At 38.2% G+C, this 19,239-nt stretch overlaps 1 protein-coding gene across 1 annotated transcript; it reads left to right on the forward strand.

Moving 5' to 3' along the window:
- The first annotated feature begins 18 nt into the window (after positions 1-18).
- On the forward strand, positions 19-18,197 carry MGP2 (MALE GAMETOPHYTE DEFECTIVE 2). Its single transcript, XM_088984775.1, has 11 exons — positions 19-401; positions 507-583; positions 1,852-1,938; positions 2,060-2,137; positions 2,214-2,305; positions 2,396-2,597; positions 2,962-3,052; positions 6,276-6,334; positions 8,856-9,004; positions 16,986-17,067; positions 17,146-18,197. Exons 1-11 carry the CDS (start codon positions 284-286, stop codon positions 17,554-17,556), a joined length of 1,446 nt encoding a protein of 481 aa, XP_088840901.1. The 5' UTR covers positions 19-283; the 3' UTR covers positions 17,557-18,197.
- The last annotated feature ends 1,042 nt before the right edge of the window (positions 18,198-19,239 follow it).

Consider the following 19,239-nt stretch of genomic DNA (forward strand, 5'->3'; position numbering starts at 1 on the left):
GTGGTTAGATCAAGATTCATGGAAGAGTTGATGCGGACGCGCGATAAGAACGCGAGATGGGCCACCACTTCTCCAATCTTGAACGTCTATTCTGTAGGAAGTCGATTAGATCATTGACTACGTTATATAATACATAAACTCGATTGTACCGTGTTCACGTTCTTCGGTGACGGTGCATCCCAATTAATGAATTAAACGCATTTCCTGGCAACGTAGCGATTTTCCTTTTCCCTTCGAGATCTCACTCAGATATCCAACTCGGTCGACTCGCTGCCAAGGGATTATGAGACCTCTCAAGGCCTCCTCCTCGAATTACAGGCGACCCACTTTTCTGCTTCTCATCTGTGCTGCAATTGCTTTTTCCCTCCTTGTTCTCGCTATTCAAACTTCCTTCTTCTCCGGTAAAATTGGTCACTGAAAAGTTGTACATATGCTATTCTCTTCTTTCGGTTAGCGCCACTTTTCGATCTCGAGAACTGTTACTTATACCTATATTTTGATGGTAGGAAACCGCAAATACGATCTGAACAGAGAGGAAATTCGGACTCTAACTGATTTTCAGACCAGTGTTCTGCAATGCGTGGTTCGTATTAGATCTTCTTTGTTTTATCTATTTATTATTGTTTGTCGTTGCCATGCGTGCTTGATTGAATTATTACTTCTTTTTGAGATACTTTGATTTAGCATTTAGACAGTTAATGATTGCCTTTGTGGTTCTTCAAATTTTTCTGGATCGTAGAGTAGTAAACAGGGTAAACCGTTAAGAACTTCAAATTCAGTGACTCAATGTATGAATTTGAACCACTATTTGAATCATGCGTTCACTCGCTTCTTGAAGTTTTGTAGTCTGTGATTCGCCCTATTTTCCAGTGTTAGATTAGTGATTCTTGAGTGGAGTACTAGTTTGAGGAGCGTTGAATGGTCTAAGTTCAATAATGGAGACTTGTCTTAGTGAGTTTGGATTTGTAGCAGACTAATGAAGTTGTGATATGAATTGGAACTTATTCTCTTAGATTTTCCGTTGGCCTACATTTGAAGTCTGCGTGGCTCTTAGAGAGATAAATACCGATGTTCTAAAAACTCAAAAGCATAAAGCACAAAGCAAAGCAGTTTTTTTCTGAATAGATCCCAAGTCTCCGCTACAACCAGACAGAGACTTTACCACATTACTAAAAAAAAAAGCTTTGAAGGCTCTTTAAGTTAACCTAATCTTTAGATGGACTGGAAAAACTGACAGGTTCAAGCCTAACATTATCATTCTTTGGGGGAGGTTCTCAATTTAAACCTAAACAAAGGCATGGAACTCTTCCAGATGCTAGTAGTAAAGGAGCATATTTTTTCTTTGCACTTTTTGGGTGGGGATCCATTGAAAGAAATAAATGCTTGACAATCTTATCATTTCTCTTAGATAAAATGCACACATGTGGGGATAGGTAGGTACTTGGTCCTTCATATGAGTTGGTGAATGTGACCAGTTCTTAAAGTATGAAGATGAGGTCTTCTAACAGATTTTTTTTTCTCCTTTTGGTGGCATTTACATCCTTAACAGAGGTATATTTGAAGGAGTTTGAAGAAGTTTGTGATGATATATTTCATGTAATGTTTGCCTAGATATAATGAGAAGGCTGATGTTATACTAGCTACAGTAATACCAGTATTTTCTAGCTTAAGAAATGCATATGTGTACATTGTGGCATTACAACTTATCTGACTGTTTAAACTTTAAATTGCCTGCAAATAATGGCAGACTCTTTATCTGATTATAGGTTTCCTTTTCAGCTATAGAAATGCATTCTTTTTCTGTTAGAGCTTCTCTTTTCTAACCTCCATTGACCTTGAAATTGAAAATAGGCAAACAGGGGTCTTGGGCTCACTGCACAAATTGTTGACCACTGTAAATTAGTCCTCAAATTTCCTGAAGGCACAAACAGCACCTGGGTAAGCAAACTCCCCAGAATTCCATGTTATTTCCCATGCACCTCCTTGGTTTTTTAATATAAGTTTTTTTCTTTAACTAAATGAGATATGCCTGTCTAATTTCTTCCACTTCTATTCCCAGTACAATGAACAGTTTAAAATTTTTGAACCCCTCGAATACAACTATGATGTTTGTGAGGCAATTCTACTATGGGAACAGGTTGGATTTAAACTCTTACATTGTCATACTTATTTTCTTTAAGTGATGACATGTACTAAGAACATCAGCAACGCAGTACCGTAACATGACTACGGTTTTGACAAGAGAATATCTTGATGCACGACCAGATGGATGGCTAGAATATGCAGCAAAAAGGATTGCACAATTGTAAGACACCACATCTTGTTTGTTTCATTCATAAATTGTCATAATCAGATTGAATCAAGAATGATGGTGGATTTTTTTCATTTTCTGTAGGGGAGCAGATAAATGCTACAACCATTCTCTTTGTGAGGAGCACCTCAATTTGATTTTACCATCAAAGCCACCTTTTCATCCCCGTCAGTTTCGGACATGTGCAGTTGTTGGAAATTCTGGTGATCTTTTGAAGACAGAATTTGGAGAGGAGATTGACGAGCATGATGCAGTAATACGGGACAATGAAGCTCCTGTTAATGAGGTAAAGTAACAATGTGGTGCTGGTTTTCTTTTAGCATAGCATCACTTGGTAACATAACAATGTGGTGCTCTTTTAGCAAAACAAATTTTTTGTTCAGTATCTTTTACCTATTAAATCCTGAATAGATTCTAATTTAGTTTCTTTCTTGTTCAGGTAATGAGTTTAGACCAGCAATAAACTCATCAACACTAAATTTCATACCTTATTTTCTATGTGTGGGGATCCAAATGAGTAAATTGTGTTTCTCTATCTTGTGGAAAATAATGTCAAACAACCTATAGAAAAAAGAAAAAATATATATTTAGTCAAATTGCTTATAGGAACAGTAAGTAAATTATTGATCTTCCCTTTATGCACAATGCAGAAATATGCCAAGCATGTTGGTCTAAAGAGGGACTTCCGTCTTGTAGTAAGAGGTGCTGCACGCAACATGGTTGCTATTCTCAATGGGTCTGGTAAGCTCGGAATATATCTAATGTAACAACAGCGTATGAAAGGCTTCCTGGTTCTGGCTTCTTTATGTATGGTAGGCCAAATAGAATAGTATAGAGCTACTGGATTTCTGAGGAACATTAAACTCAAAAAGCTCCTATAGAAGCCACCCAAGAAAAAGTTGATTGTTTGAAGTCTTTGATTGATTAGCAAAGCTTATAGCATTCTGTCATGCTAATTCTTCCCTCAGTACGCTTCACTCCTTGAGGCCCAACTTGTTACAAGACCTCAGCTGTCAATATCCTACCTTGGAACCTATCAGAATAAGTTGTTCACTCTGGAACCTAGCCCCTACTTCCCAACAACACATTTCAAACACCATGCACTATTCCAGTTCATAGCCAAGATATAAAACTGGGCATCTTCCTAAATCTCAAACTGCTTAAATAAAACGTACAACATCAACCTAATTTCTTGTAGTAAGGCCTAGTGTACAGCGTGATAATGGCTTCCCCATGCCTCTAAAGCTGCCAGCTGCTTCGGTTGGCCCTGGATTACCTAATAAGAACTTATCTAAGTTGAGTTTTTTTAAAACCCTGAGAGAGGAAAGCAGCTCGGAAGCAAAGATTATTTTGGAGTTTTATTCCTTTTGTTGTATGTTGGGGCACATGTGTTTTATGTTGGAGAATTTTCAAAGGAAAGTTGAAAGATGAAAAGCAATTGTATACTGCTTTCATAGTGGTGTTGGACCAGCAACGGTGTGTGTTTTATTCAGAAGTGTTGGAAACTGGCAATCATTTGTTCTTGTACTGCACAAGTGCTGTCAAAGTTGCTTCTGCATAAATTTATCTGGGTTGGCTGCTTTCTACTGTCTATTAAAGCTTTTTTATGGAGCTGTCAGATCAACGGTGTCAATTGTAGGGGTAAAACTGTTTGAAGAATGCTTCACATGGCTGTTTTTTGGTCTATATGGGAGGAAAGGAACTATCGTGTTTTTGAAAACATTTATGCTGATAGTGATGCGACACTGAACAGAATTAGTGGAAGGCTTTGTTCTTGTATCTGTTCATAAGGATTTCAAGGGATTGGGCTTTGACAGATTTTTTTTGTCAGAGATATTCTTCTTTCTTGTTAATTTCTTGCTAACAAGGTATATAGACATATTCTCATGGGATGTACAAGACTTACAGATGTATCTCTTTTTGTTTGTATTATTAATACAATACTTTACTTTTTCAAAAAAATCGTGTACTGCTTTTACAGCCCCTATCTTCAATAGATTTTGGTTCCTAAGTTGGTGGACATGCAGAGAGCCTCTTTTGGCAACGGATTTTACTCCACCTTAGTTGCATAAGATGTATACTCTTGATGATTTTGTACTATGTGCTTTTCTTTGATAAATGGTATGATTTAATATACCACAAAAGGCGGTAACCCCTGAAGGGCCATACATTGACCCATGGTTAATGAGACAAAACCATGAGAAGGCATTTACATGTAAAAATATCATACATGAAAAGAACTGAAAAATATTTCTTCTCATTGGTGCTTGAAGTGATCATAGTTAAACCCCTCAAAATCCTTTGAAATCAGCATCCAGTTCACCAAAGTTCTCTAAATTTTGGAATTTGCAAATTCAGTTGATAGAGACTATCTTTTTGTTTACAAATGTGATCAGTGTTCATTTAATTCCACTTCGCATTTGATCAAAAATTGCTATGTAATAATATACTGGAGGAAGAGAATTGATGGCAAACAAACTCACCAACAGGTCAAACTATGCATATGATCTAAAATTTCATAAATCAAAGTAAAAAAAATAAAAGGAATAATAAACATACATCAGAAACAAGTATTTTTAGGCTCTTATCAAGAAATAGAATGTTCCAGTAACCATCCCACCTAGGAAAAAAACAAAAGAAACATCAGTCCTCCAGAATGTCATACATTAGTGCCACACAACAAGCCAAAATCAAAACTATAACCAAATTTGCAATTCTCTTTTCTAACAAATTGTAGACCTGATGTCGATTTTCCTAATTTTGGAACTCTAAAAACTCTTGAGCTTGTATTTATAGATGGAAGAAACTATATAATGATTTAGAATTCTTAAAAGAAAACACTTAAAAATCAAAATTTATCAAAAAAAAAACACTTAAAAATCATACCTTTTAACCCATTACAACTTAAAGATAAATTTCTGGAAAGAAAAAAACCTCCAAAACCAGTGCTACCAAAATAAATCCTAGGACTAATAAAATTGTAATTTAGGAACTGAAATAATCCAAGAATATAAAATTTCACCACAGGCTTCTCAGTTGTCTATGAGTCGACCATAATTCCCTGAATTCATGTTTGAATCACATGATCTTGAACTTGTTGGATGGATATTGGAAAATGAAATAGCACCGCCAGTGACATCAAATCAAGCCAGTAGCCAAGTTCTTACACCTCAAATTTGGGGGGAGTTTGACAACATGGTTGGTTTTTTTTTTGAAAACAAAAACAACAGCCACATCAGCAAAAACAATATAATTCTGATGATGTGGCAGTTGTTTTTGTTTTCAAAAACAAAGCCAACTATGTTGTAGAACACCCCCTTCTGCAAGCAATGTAATATGAGTTTGAGAAAATTTTCTTTTCATCTTTGATACAAGTCCCATATAGTTAATTAATAACTGAGTATCACCTTCTTGGCATATGCATTGAAAATTCCTGCATGTATTGCATTTGCCCATGTACTACTGCTTTGTCATGTTGCAGAAAACTCTTGATTCCTGGTACGATTCCCTGGCAACTATATTCACTGTCTCATTTCCTTCTTATGCCCTTCAAGTTAAATCTGGAGAGTTGCAAGATCTTGGCAACTAATTAAATAAATAGATGACCAAATAGTCTATGGCATTAAGGAAATTATTTGAAGGAATTTGAATTATAAAAGCAAACTGGAATACACTAGAGTGATAACTTGTGAGAGCCGATCAAGAAGAATAGTACTGTAGTTGCTCTATTAAAAATTTCAAGAAAGATGTAATTCATTTTGGCAGATCATTTCATCGCATTTCTCTTGATAGGTTTGTCTAGTAACCTAGGTATTATACTCATTTAGATCATACCTTTCTTGATTTTGAAGAGGATATATTACCAATTTAGTTTCTCGCTTCTTGAGCCTTAATCTTTTATAATTATTAATTACATATATGATAGTGATTTCTGAAGTTAATCTGAGTTTGTTTTATTTTACAGATGATGAAGTTCTTATAATTAAAAGTTTGACCCACAGAGACTTCAATGCAATGATAAAGGTGAAGATCACACTGCTATGCCCACATTGTTCCTTTCTTTTTATTGGTTACACATTATTAGTGCTGTTAGATATAGTACAATGGTGACATTACACCCCAAAAGTGTGGTTAGCCTCAGCAAACACCCTCCAAGAAACAAAATACAAGCACCAAGTCTTTTACATTACTTGGCCCCAAAACATACTGTCCCCCATTGCCCCTTGTTTTGCCAAGCCATCTGCCAGCCCATTTGCAGATTGTAGGATCCAAGTTACATCTCCTCTCAATTCCTCTATCATTTTTTTTTTTATTTCTCAAACAGTGCATCTGTATTTCCATGAGATCTCATAAGTTCCATTTATCCATCCATGTACACCCCCCTGAATATCCTTCAATATAATAGATTTCTGATGTTCAAGGACTTTGCAGAGGTGCCTTGGAAGATTAGGTCCCTGGTTGTGTCAACTAATAACTTGTTCTCTTTTTCCTATACTAGTCATACTCATAATGTTTACATTATGTTACTACTTGTTGTCATGGTCGAGTATACAGATGTGGTTTGAATCTCCTCCTGATGTAATCTCTTTTTATTTTCAATAAATAATCTTATTTTAGCTTTATTTAGCCCATTGTGGGAGGAAGCCATCTAGCTAGGGCGACTGATTTAGATGATAATGAATCAGCTACCTGTCCCAATTTCTAATGATATATCCTGTTGTAAAAGTATGTCCCTTGTAGTTCTTTTCTTTAAAGTATTTATGTACACTCAACCATGATAGAAGTTTTCCAACAGTCTATCCTGGAATCCTTGTTTATCCCTTGTCAATTAATTGGCTGACACATGCTATGTTTTAAACCGTCTGAACAAGGAATTAATCTGTAGGGTGGAGGTATCACCTCTTTGATGGAATGACAAGGATAATTATGACAATCTATCAAAAAAACGATAATGACAATGATCACCTGTTGCTGTTAATTGTCATTTTCCACCACTGCAGCTTGAATTGTTTGCAAAGTTTATCATGCAATCATATGGAAGAGAAAAAAAAAATAGTAAAGCGAAACCATATAGTTATCTATGTTGACACATTAGTATTGGGCACTAATGTGAGTGCAGAAGATCTGAATCGGAAACTTGTGCAGAGGTGTTTGTTTACATGTAAAGAGGTCTGTCATCCAGCACAGTTGAATTTGAGGAAATGGAGTGTCCTTTGTTACATATACTAGATACAAGGTACACATATTGCACACACAAATTGAAGAATGAGAAGGGCATTAAAAGACAAACTTCCCTTTGGCCCCTTATATATAGGTATAGATACAAATTGTAATGTAGACAGTGTTTTAAAAGCACAAGGCACAAAAAAGGCGCAGGGGTCAATTTGCGCCTAAGGCGCAAGGCAAGGCGAGGCGTACACCTTTTTGAAGCAAGGTGCAAAATTACAAAAAAAATGCTAAAAAAAAAAATGTCAGAAAATTCAAAAAAATGCCAAAAAATTCAAAAAAAAATATTAAACATAATATTACTAAAAAAATATAAAGTTAAATTTTAAAATAATGTTTTAAAAAACCTATTATCTAAAATTAAAATACATAAACATAAGATGTAAAGCATATTCAAATGAGAATTTAAAAATAAAATCAAACATATAAAACATTTTCAAGCATGTAAAACCTCTAATCTCTTTTTTCACTCAATTGCAATACTTCACATAGCTAATGTAATGCAAAACATATTACATTCCTGATTCTACAAGCCACCTTTGTGCCACGCCCCTCGAGGCAAGCCTAAACAAGTCCATATTAGGTCTTAAATTCTTAGTTTTCACACAAAAAATAATGATTTTATAGTTTTAATTGCTTTTTAAGAAGACATTTTATTAGGATGAGTGAATAAACAACATTACCATTTATAGTTTTAATTGTTCAGTCATTCATCCTAATAAAATGTCTTCTTAAAAAGCAATTAAAACTACAAAATCATTATTTTTTGTGTGAAAACTAAGAATTTAAGACCTAATGTGGACTTGTTTGGGCTTGCCTCGAGCGGTGTGGCACGGGGGTCTGGGGGTTCCCCAGCCGTTATGTTAAAAAAAAAAGCAAAAAAGCGCCAAATTTTCAAAAGACGCACGCCTGGGCTGAGGCACCAGGCATGCACCTTTTGAAAGGGCTGCGCCTAGGATTTAGGCGAGGCGCATACCCTGAAACGCGCCTAGGCACACATTTTAAATCACTGAATGTAGATAAGTTTAGATACACATTAAATGTGTCTATACATGTGTGCTAATCTAAGTGGTTCAAGCTTAAGACAGGAAATGTGCCAACGGTTGAACTGATTTGGACCATGCCACCCCCTGAATTGGTCAATATCTGGTTCAGTTTCTGAAAACATTGGTGCTGGGCATCCAATGCTGGCACCATTCTTTATAAGTGTATTTTCCTATACCAGCAATAGATTCCATTCATTTCTCTTAATAAGCAAATTAACCCAAATGCCTCTATCTAATGCAGAATTAACAGTGTAATGTAATGTATGATGCAGACTATCCCAAATCCAGTTTATCTGTTCCAAGGTATTGTGCTTCGGAGAGGTGCTAAAGGAACTGGAATGAAATCTATAGAATTAGCACTTTCCATGTGTGATATTGTTGACATATATGGTTTCACAGTGGATCCCGGCTACACAGAATGGTCAGTTCAACCCAGTTAACATTATTGTTGCCTTTATGTGACTTTGGTTCTTGCTTGAATGTATTTGTATTTTTTTAGCTATCACTGTTTTCTGTGTACATATTGAAGGCTCTATATTTTTTATTTTTCTGTTGTCATTATGAAGTATGATGGTGCATTCTATTTTTGGTATATCTCACCCATTTCTCTAAATAAATTTCCTTTTTCTCATGCCTTAGGGAAAGGGGACAGTTTATGTTCCATTATCTGTGCAATTTGAGTTACTGATAATTGGGTATCTTTTTTTTCCTGAAAAACAGTGTTATCAGTGTGATGAAGAGATGACTAGTGGTTTTGGCCTCTCTAGTCGATGTGATGATTAGTCAATGTCTAAGCGCTGACTAGTTGATAAAAAAGTTAGTTTAAGATATTAATGCAATCTCATAAATACTACAATCATACAAGAAAACAATGACATTTAACATATAATTTACAGTCTTTATTTTGAAAACAAAGAAAATATTAGGCTAGATAGCTAGGCCTAGGATAGGGAATAACAACCTTGTTTTCTAAAGAAAGAGCGCAAACTTGAATATTCAATTTTCCCTTTGTGGCAACTCTGCACCAACACGCTTCTGATTTGAAGAACATTTAAAAGAACTCCTGCACTGCCATCTTTTGTTTTGTTCTTTTATTTTCTATTTTATCTGCTATCATCCTATCATTCCTTTGCAAATATTTAAAGAAACAGCATGAATGTATTGTTGCTGATCCAGGAGTCAAAATTACAGAAAATTGATAGAAGGAAAAGGAGCATTTAGGGAGGGAGAGGCATTGGCTGGGCTCAGGTTCCATCTTGGGGTGCTTCTGGGTGTATTGTTACCCTTTGGAAGGAGGATTCGGTGGGGTTTTTTTTTTTTTTTTTGATAAGTAAAAGAAAATTTTCATTGAGGAAAAATTAAAAAAAAATACAATGAGGTGTTAAGGAAACACCTAGAGCAACTCAAACACTAGCAAAAACAAAACCAAAATCCATATAACCAAATTACAATATTGAGATTCCATCTCTCCCTACTAACCCCAAAGACATCTTTCTTGACTTGATCAATTCAGACGATTACCAAGACCCAGCCAGCAACAGAAAAGCCAACAGCTTCCACTAACCTATTCGATTTCCAATCCTTGACTTCGACATGTCTACTAATTCTTCTTCCACCTTGAAAATTCTTCCCACACTATGTCAAGACTGTTGGAACAGACCAACAGAAGGCAGTTAGTCAGTTTTACAAGAGGAGGCCACATCAGCTCAACTAACCAGCCATTTGTAATAACTGTCATCCACTTGTAACAACTGCCATCCAATTGGATTGTCAAGACTGTTGGAACAGACCAACAGAAGGCAGTTAGTCAGTTTTACAAGAGGAGGCCACATCACCTCAACTAACCAGCCACTTGTAACAACTGCCATCCACTTGTAACAGCTGTAACAGTCAAGATTGTGACACTATAAGTAGTAGAGCAGAAAAGGAATAGAGGAGGACTCTTTCAGCATTAAACTCTCTCTCTCTCTCCTTCCAAGAATTCAGGAGGTTGGCCCCTCGAAGAGCCCTGAGTTAGGCAGGTTCCTAACAATTTGGTATCAGAGCCAGCATGACCAACACAAGAAACACCTCAGTAGGCACTTGAGTGGATCAGATGGAAGTCGAGATCCATCAAATGTCTTTAGATCTCAAGGAAATGAAGGAAAGTTCCACTGCTCTCATCCTTCGACTGGAGCAGGGAGGCAACAAACATTGACAGAGGAAGCCAAGAAGAGTGCAGCAATGAAAACAGCCGCCAAAACAGGGGCGGCAACAAGAGTAGCCAAAATCGACTTCCCCATCTTCTCAGGTGGTGACCCAACTCCCTGGATTCTCAGAGCAGAAAGGTATTTCGATTACCATGAAACACCGGGGCAAGATAGGGTAGCTCTGGCTTCTTTGCATCTTGAAGGGGAAGCCATCCTCTGGTTTCAATGGTACCGAAGGGGGCACCCTCGCCAAACCTAGGCAGACTTCACCGACGCCATGATTGTCCGTTTTGGGTCATCTGGGTTCAAAGATCTTGATGAAAATTTGGCAAAGTTGTGGCAAGTGGGATCAGTAAAAGAATACTAGATGGAGTTCGAAAGGCTAGTCGTGAGAGTCCAAGGGTGGACGGAGAAGGCATTGGTGGGAAGCTTCGTTGGCGGCCTAAAAGAAGAACTGCGAAGTGAAAGCGATGCAGCCCACTTCGGTCATCAATGCGGCAGCACTAGCAAGATTGTATGAGGACAAGTTCAGCCAAGCAAGAAAGGTGCAACGACCATGGGGTCCGGAAGCAAGAAGGGAGCAAGAAAGGACGACAACACCAGACAAGGAGGAAGGAGTACTAGGCCTAGGCCCATTGGTTCCTTTCAAACAGCTGACCTAGGCAGAGATACAAGCCCGCAGAGACAAAGGTCTCTGTTACAACTGTGAAGAGAAATTTGAGTCGGGCCATCGCTGCAGGAAACAGCAAGCGTTTCTCCTCCAAATAGATGCCAAAGAGGAAGACGACATCACCGGTTGCGGAGAATCTAACCCAGGGTGGGAAATGCAATCCAGTGGCATGCTTAAAATATCCTTACAAGCCCTTGTGGGACTTGCGTCCCCTCAAACAATGAGAGTTGCAGGGCTGATTCTAGGACGCCAAGTGTCAATCCTCATAGACAGTGGCAGCTCCCTTAACTTCATAACTCAAGTCTTGGTGGATAAAATGGGACTTCCGATGCAACCAACAACGACCTTTATGGTTCATGTGGCCAACGGTAACAGCCTATCTTGCAATAGCATTTGCATGGGCCTACCACTAAAGATTCAGGGTCATCAATTTGCAGTGGACCTATATCCTCTCCATCTCAGTGGAGCAGATGTGGTGCTAGGCATTCAATGGTTAAGGCAGCTAGGACCCGTGGTCTGCAACTGGGCCCGTCTCACCATGGACTTCACATCAGGAAACTCTACAGTCCATCTACAAGGGAAAATATGCAAGGGCCCAAGGCCCATCAGTCTTGCAACACTGGCAAAGCAAAGAGGAGACCCAGATCAGCCCATATTCATGCACATGGACTCAAATTTTCCTACATAGATCTGCAATCAAATTTCCTACATTAGACCTTCAGGGCAAGGTCGCTCTAAAGGAAGGGGGAATTGTCAAGACTGTTGGAACAGACCAACAAAAGGCAATTAGTCAGTTTTACAAGAGGAGGCTACATCAGCTCAACTAACCAGCCACTTGTAATAACTGCCATCCAATTGGATTGTCAAGACTGTTGGAACAGACCAACAAAAGGCAGTTAGTCAGTTTTACAAGAGGAGGCTACATCAGCTCAACTAACCAGCCACTTGTAACAGCTGTAACAGTCAAGATTGTAACACTATAAGTAGTAGAGCAGAAAAGGAATAGAGGAGGACTCTTTCAGCATTAAACTCTCTCTCTCTCTCTCTCTCTTTCTCTCTCCTTCCAAGAATTCAGGAGGTTGGCCCCTCGAAGAGCCCTGAGTTAAGTAGGTTCCTAACACATTACTTACCTAAACCCTTCTTCCATCTTTCAGACCTTGATTTTCCTTAATCACCACCTCATATCCAATTTCACCCTCCACCATCCTTCCCTCTTTTCTACAAACACCCCCTTCACTTTACTCCTGCCAAATCCTCTTCCCTCCCTTCTCCTTTCCCCCCTCCTCACCTCTCCCCTCATCCTTTTTTCTTCTTCCTTATAACTTCATGAAATTTCTTTTATTCTTCATCGACAATTCCTACTTCCTCTCTTCCCCTTCCTCCTACACCTCCCCCCTTCCCCAATAACTCTTTTCTTTTATTAAGTTCTTCCCTTTTTTCATTTCAAATTGTTCAATTGCTTTCCTTACCACCCTCTCGCCACCCAAAAAGATTAGCCCCGATGACTTTCCCACCCCCACTTGTTTATCCACTAAACATTCAATGTTCACCATCCCCTTATTGAATTTTCCTTCTCCCTTTTTCACTCCCTCCCGTCAAGGCATCCACCCTCCAAGGATTCGGTGGAATGCTTGGAGGAGATAATTGGTAAAATTTCAATTTCTATTAAATTGATAAGTGTGGATGACAATTTTGTTTGGGTAATGACAAATATTTATGGGCCAAATCCATATAGGGAAAGGAATTTGATGTGGGAGGAGTTGGCAGATATAAGGGGTTTGTGGTGGGGTCCATGGTGCCTATGAGATGATTTCTATGTCATTAGATACATGGATGAGTCGAATAATCCCAGACAACATGTAACCACCAATATGAGGAGATTCACCTCCTTGTGTGTCTCCTCCTACTGAGTTGTCTCCTAGCTCTTCTGTTCCAATTCCTCCACCACTGCCTCCAAATCCTCCTTCATTTGTGACTTCACCTGTCCTTCAAACATGGTACCAACGGCAAAGGCACAGGATTGAGCATGTTGTTTCCACTCATGCAGTTGAGCCTCCTACACTTCCAATTGCTAAAGAGATGGCAGGTGTTGAGACCACACCTTTGCAACTTCCTTTCCGTGACCTTGATATCCCTATTGCCATAAGAAAACATAAGAGAAAGTGCACTACACATTACATTTCAAATCACCTCTCTTAATGGACTGCTCTCCCCATAACATTATTCCTTCTTCACCTTTGTTTCTTCTCAACCTATCCCTAAGTCTATATCAAAAGCACTATCAAAATCAAAATGGAGAGGTGCTATGAGAACTAAGATAGAGACATTGTATAAGAATGATACTTGGGATGTCATTGATTTTCTTGAAGGGAAGGAGCTCATTGGGTGCAAATGGGTTTACACCATAAATTATCATTAAATGGTTCTATTGAAAAGTTCAAAGTTCAGTTGGTTGCCAAGGGGTATACACAGGCATATGGGATAGACTATTTGAAGACATCTTCTCTTGTTGCTAAGATGACTTCTGTGAGAGTTTTGTTATCTTTAGAAGCTAATTATGATTGGTCGCTCTATCAGTTTGATGTAAAGATTGCTTTTTTGAATGGAGAGTTGCATGAAGAAGTGTATATGCCTCTTCCTCTTGGGATGTATGGAAAAGAAATGCAGGGTAAGGTATGTAAATTGAAGAAGTCACTCTATGGTTTGGTCTTAAGCAATCCCCTAGAGCCTAGTTTGAGAGATTTATGGCTGCTTCACTTTGGATATACAAAAACACAAACAGATCATACCCTCTTTGTGAAGAGGAGAGGTGCCCTGGTTACTTTCTTGATTGTCAATGTAGATGACAGTGTAGTCACCAGTAATGATATGTAAGAGGTTAATATATTTAAGCAATTCCTTGATGCTGAATTTGAGGTTTAAGATTTGGGGGAACTAAGGTATTTCTTAGGGATTGAAGTTGCTAGGTCCAAAGATGGCATCTTATATCCCAACTAAGTATGTGCTCGACTTACTGAAACAAGCAAATGTGGGGTAAAACTAGCTGCCACACCTATTGATTTGAACCACAAGCTCTCAGCTTCTGATGGAGAGTTACTTAAGGATAGGGGAGTGTTCTAGAGGTTGCTTGGGAAGCTGTGGCAGAGAGAATTCTGTGTTACTTGAAGGGTATACCAGGATAAGGCATCTTTTTGTAAAGCATGGTTACTGAAACTAGAGCCCTATACGGACACAGAATGGGAAGTTGTATTGATGATAGGTGGTCTACATCTGGGTATTGTACTATGGTGGCTGGAAACCTGGTTTCTTGGAGGATAAGAAACAATTAGTAGTTGCTAGGTCTTCAGCTGAAGTGGAACACAGAGCAATGGCCCATGGTGTATGAGTGTATCTGAATTATTGTGGTATAGTCTCTAATGGAAGAGATGGGTGTTGAATATGACAAGTCACTTATGCTGTATTATAATCAAGCAGCCATTTTCATAGCACATAATCCTGTCCAACATGCCCATACAAAGCATATTGAGGTTGACAAACACTTCATCAGAGAAAGAGTGGCATCTTGGGAAGTTTGTCTACCCTTCGTTGCATCTAAAGAGCAGATAGATGATGTTCTTACCAAAAGAGTTCCTGAAGCTAAATTACAGCAGTAAGTTGGGCATGATTGACATCTATGCTCAGCTTGAAGGGAGTGTTGAAATAGTAGGCCATATAGGCAATTATTTTTTATGTTTTGTTAATTAGTTTCTTTAAGTTAATGGGCCTTTGGTCTTTTTTCTTTATATTTATTCACAGCCACCCCATTAAGGGCAATCTTTTAATTGTCCTTTTAGTTTCTAATTGTGATTAGGGGCTGGAGTAAGAGGTTCTCTTTTCTTTTGCTGTTTTTCATCGATTAGACAAAGAATATCCAAACCCCCCAACTTATTTCCAATTCCGACCTCATCAGACATATCATGCCCTGCATCCACCTCCTCTGTTGTACTTCCCTTTGACAAAGATCAATCCTCTTCTCTGACCCTAGTCTGTTACTTCAAAAAAATGATGTCTTTGGTTCACCATGCTTTATTGAAGCCAATCCACTTCTCATCTTTACCTCTGTCACCTCTTCATAAAACAGCTTCAAGTTCACTACCATTTGGAATGAGCTACATGGATCTTGGTTTTCTTATTAAAGCTCCAAAAACCCATTATTGTACAGTTGACTTTATTCTTTTCTTTTCAAGTAACTGTAAAGTTATTGTATTAATGAATGATAAAGATGAAGAAAAGTATGGAGCCCCACAACTCATGATAAAAGGAAATCAAGACTTTTTAAGAACTCACTGTATCCCCTATACAAATGTACATAAATACCCTCAACTTGGTAAGCTCCCCAATAAATTTAATTTCTTCTTGCTAAATTATTGATGTAGGAGATGGTCAAAATTGTAGTTTTGTGAAAATTTTAAGCATTTTGTATTCTTGGGGAGTAGAGGTATTTTGAACATTTTACATGTCAGGGGGGTGGGGGGTCCAGCCTATTAGCTTGATTTGTCTAGTCATGTTTAAATCTTCAGAGTCATTGGTTAAGTTTAAGAGTTATTTAGTTTTCTTTAAGCAGGTTTGTCAGTGGTTTTGAGGTAAGCTTATTTTTCTGCTTGTGTGAATTGTGAGTGATTCCCAAGGCCCTAGAGTGATTCTAGGAACTCTAGGAGTGATTCATGGGCTTGTCTTCTTTATCTCTCTTCTCTTGTCTACACCTTCAAGGTTTTCAGTGCAGCCACCCACAGGCAAGCTCTACTAACTTGACTATTTAAAACAACCAACACATCCCTGAGACAGTCTATATATGTGTCTAAGGTTGCAAAACGTGGGCAACGAGTGTTGGAGTTTATTTTTCTGCTTGCGTGACTTGTGGTGATTCCCAAGGCCCTAGAGTGATTCTAGGAACTCTAGGAGTGATTCATGGGCTTGTCTTCTTTATCTCTCTTCTCTTGTCTACTCTTTCAAGGTTTTCAGTGCGGCCACCCACAGGCAAGCTCAACTAACTTGGCTATTTAAAACAACCAACCCATCCCTGAGACACAAATAAACTAGATAATAACTTCTAAAAATACCCAAAATTGACCAAGATCCTGACCACCCCAAAACTATGGAATTTCTGTTGGACAAAGAATTGGGATAAAACTGAATTTTTTTTCCATTCATTATTTCCTTGTTTCCATCTCTTCCTTACAAGATTTTCATATTGATCCCAGCGTTTATAAGAAATCATCCCACCTTGATACACCTGCAGTTAGGGTGAAATCAGGGCAGACAATATTCTGTCAATTAAATATCACAGTGGCGTGTACACTGCACTGCAATATATGATTCCATTTCTTGTTTTTCTTAAAATTTTGCTTCCACAGGTGCACACGTGGACCAAAAGAGAAGAGGTTTTTTTTTATTTAAAAAAAAAATACTAATCTCGTTTTCTTGGTTGCTCATTATGATTATGCCCTCTTACACTGGGGATTGATATTTCAATGTCTTACCTGGTTTAATGTGCATTATTGCAGGACCCGTTACTTCTCAACACCAAGAAAAGGGCACAATCCACTGCAAGGAAGAGCCTACTATCAACTCCTGGAGTGCCTTGGTGTAAGACTCTCTTAACCTTTTTTCCCCGAATTTTGGTATTAATCAACCACGTAATTTATTGAGATGATATTTTTACAGGTTATTAGAATTCATTCTCCCATGAGAGCTGAAAGGAAGCAGGACTGGTCAGATGTGCCAAGTAAAGAAATGATAAGGAAAGCTCACACTGCTGCACTTAAATTAAAGAGAAGTCAAGCTGATGAAGTTGGTGGGTTAGGACCTTTTGGTGGTTGTAAGGTATGGGGTAATGTGGGAGAGGATAGTAATGGACCCGTTTCAGGATCTCCAGACATGAGTGAGAGGCGAAAGAATTCGAATTATAGTAAGTGGGAATTATTGCCCTTTGAGAGTCTTAGAAGAGAAGCACAAGAACACTATATTCAGATGGGAGGTGTTTCTTTATACAAAATGGATGGCAATAAATTGGATGATCTGGTCTGTGTCAGACACTCTTTGAAATCAGATGTACAGGGAAAAAGTTTTGGTTGAGAGTTGCAAGACAGAACAGAATTCATGTAGCTACACTAAGTAGTTGGTACTATGGGATATGGGATAAACTTTTATTGCTTGATCTGGGGGGAGGGAGAGCCTCGGGTGGTTTCTTTTATTGCATTTTTTGTTGGTTTGAGTGAAACTCTTATTTGGCATCGTCATCAGTTCTGGGATCTGGGAAAAGTTAATTCTTGGATTTAGGGCTTTATGTTTCAGTTGAGACTACTCCTAACGTGGTGCAGAAAGAGCTTTGGTACAAGTACAGAAATCTCTTATCATTAGTTCATGGTAGTAGCATCTATGGCTCGCCTGTAAAAAACAACAGGTATGAGTGGGTAGGCTGCCAAATCAATAAGTGGAACGTGTTATATAATTACATTTGTCGATGGAAGGCATTGAAATCGAGATCTAGGGGATTTTGCAAGGAATAGGCTCGAGTCTTGAGCAGGGAGAAGAATACTATGGTAGTATGGTGTCAAATATGAACTTTCCCCATAAACATTCTGGTGCTTAAACTAGTGATTTTATTTGTTTATTTATTTATTTATTATTTTTTGTGAGATTGAGAATTTCTTTCCAAAACTCTAAACCCTTTATTGTTGGCTGTCGCTTCATAAGTTAAAGATACATTCCATCTACACTTACTTTTTGCTTTCAAATAAATAAATAAAACAATGATGAAAGGCAATGCTATTATAATTTCATAATCACTAGCCCAACACTTGGTCGAGTTCAATAATGAAAGCATTCCTTTGTCTGGGGTCAAGTATACTTTCTGTCAATACATATTCTTGTCGTGGCCCGTGGGGATGGATTACATGTAGCTGGACTTTTGGGACTGTCAACAGTAGAATTTGCTCCGTAAACAGGAGGCGATATATGAGGAACGTGTCTTACCTTTTTGAAGTCTGGACCCACCGCTGTACTGTACATGGTCCCAGAATTCATTAAAAAAGAAAGAATGACTGAGCTTTTTACCACATGCCAAGGGTTAGCCAAACTAATAATAATAATAATGGACTCGTTACACAGAGGAAAGAGAAGACAGATAAGGAAACAATTAAAAAGCTGCAGGGTTAAGTTGGGATGAGAACGTTCAGAAGTCTGACGGAAAGGAAAGTGGAAATTAGGCAACAGTTTATGGGATGCTCGTGAAGTGTATAATTAATGATCAAACTACTTGTGATGCCGGCTGATTTTCATGCCCGGGAGCTTAATATCAACGCCATCCGTCCAGGCCCATCGCTTTATAAGCCTCGTCTGTGATGGTCTGACAAAACTCTAATAAAACCAGTCTTTTTAGACTTCCAAGAACTTCTTTCCCAGTGTTAGCTCTTTCTTCTTTTAAAAGTGTCTATGATGACAAGTTACTAAACAAATAGAATATTTAAATTATAATAAGTCAGTATTAAGATGTACCTATCTGTCAAGGTACCATTTTCTTTTGCTTTCCATGGGTGGGGCGGGGTGGGGGGAAATTACAAAGACCACCATCTACTATACGTCAGTGACAAATACTGCACTCTACTTTCATTTGCAACAAACACCCATTTATACTTTTATGTCGTGAGAAATGCCCCATGGAAAAAATTTGCTTAAAGCTTTTTAAATTTCAAAACTGCCCGTTTTATTATTTTCTTGAACGATTTTACCCTTTCACTTACACTTTAACAAATCCTA

The sequence above is a fragment of the Nelumbo lutea genome, chromosome 4, assembly GCF_056320005.1.
Source record: "Nelumbo lutea isolate HS-2025 chromosome 4, American lotus-T2T, whole genome shotgun sequence".
NCBI classification, from domain to species: Eukaryota; Viridiplantae; Streptophyta; class Magnoliopsida; order Proteales; family Nelumbonaceae; genus Nelumbo; species Nelumbo lutea.

What these genes read in the sequence shown, in the direction of transcription:
- MGP2 (XM_088984775.1), top strand. Translation starts at nt 284, where the DNA reads ATGAGACCTCTCAAGGCCTCCTCCTCGAATTACAGGCGACCCACTTTT. An exon ending in TCAAACTTCCTTCTTCTCCG is followed by an intron (nt 402 to 506) that starts GTAAAATTGGTC and finishes TTTTGATGGTAG; the next exon opens with GAAACCGCAAATACGATCTG. An exon ending in ATGAAGCTCCTGTTAATGAG is followed by an intron (nt 2,598 to 2,961) that starts GTAAAGTAACAA and finishes TGCACAATGCAG; the next exon opens with AAATATGCCAAGCATGTTGG.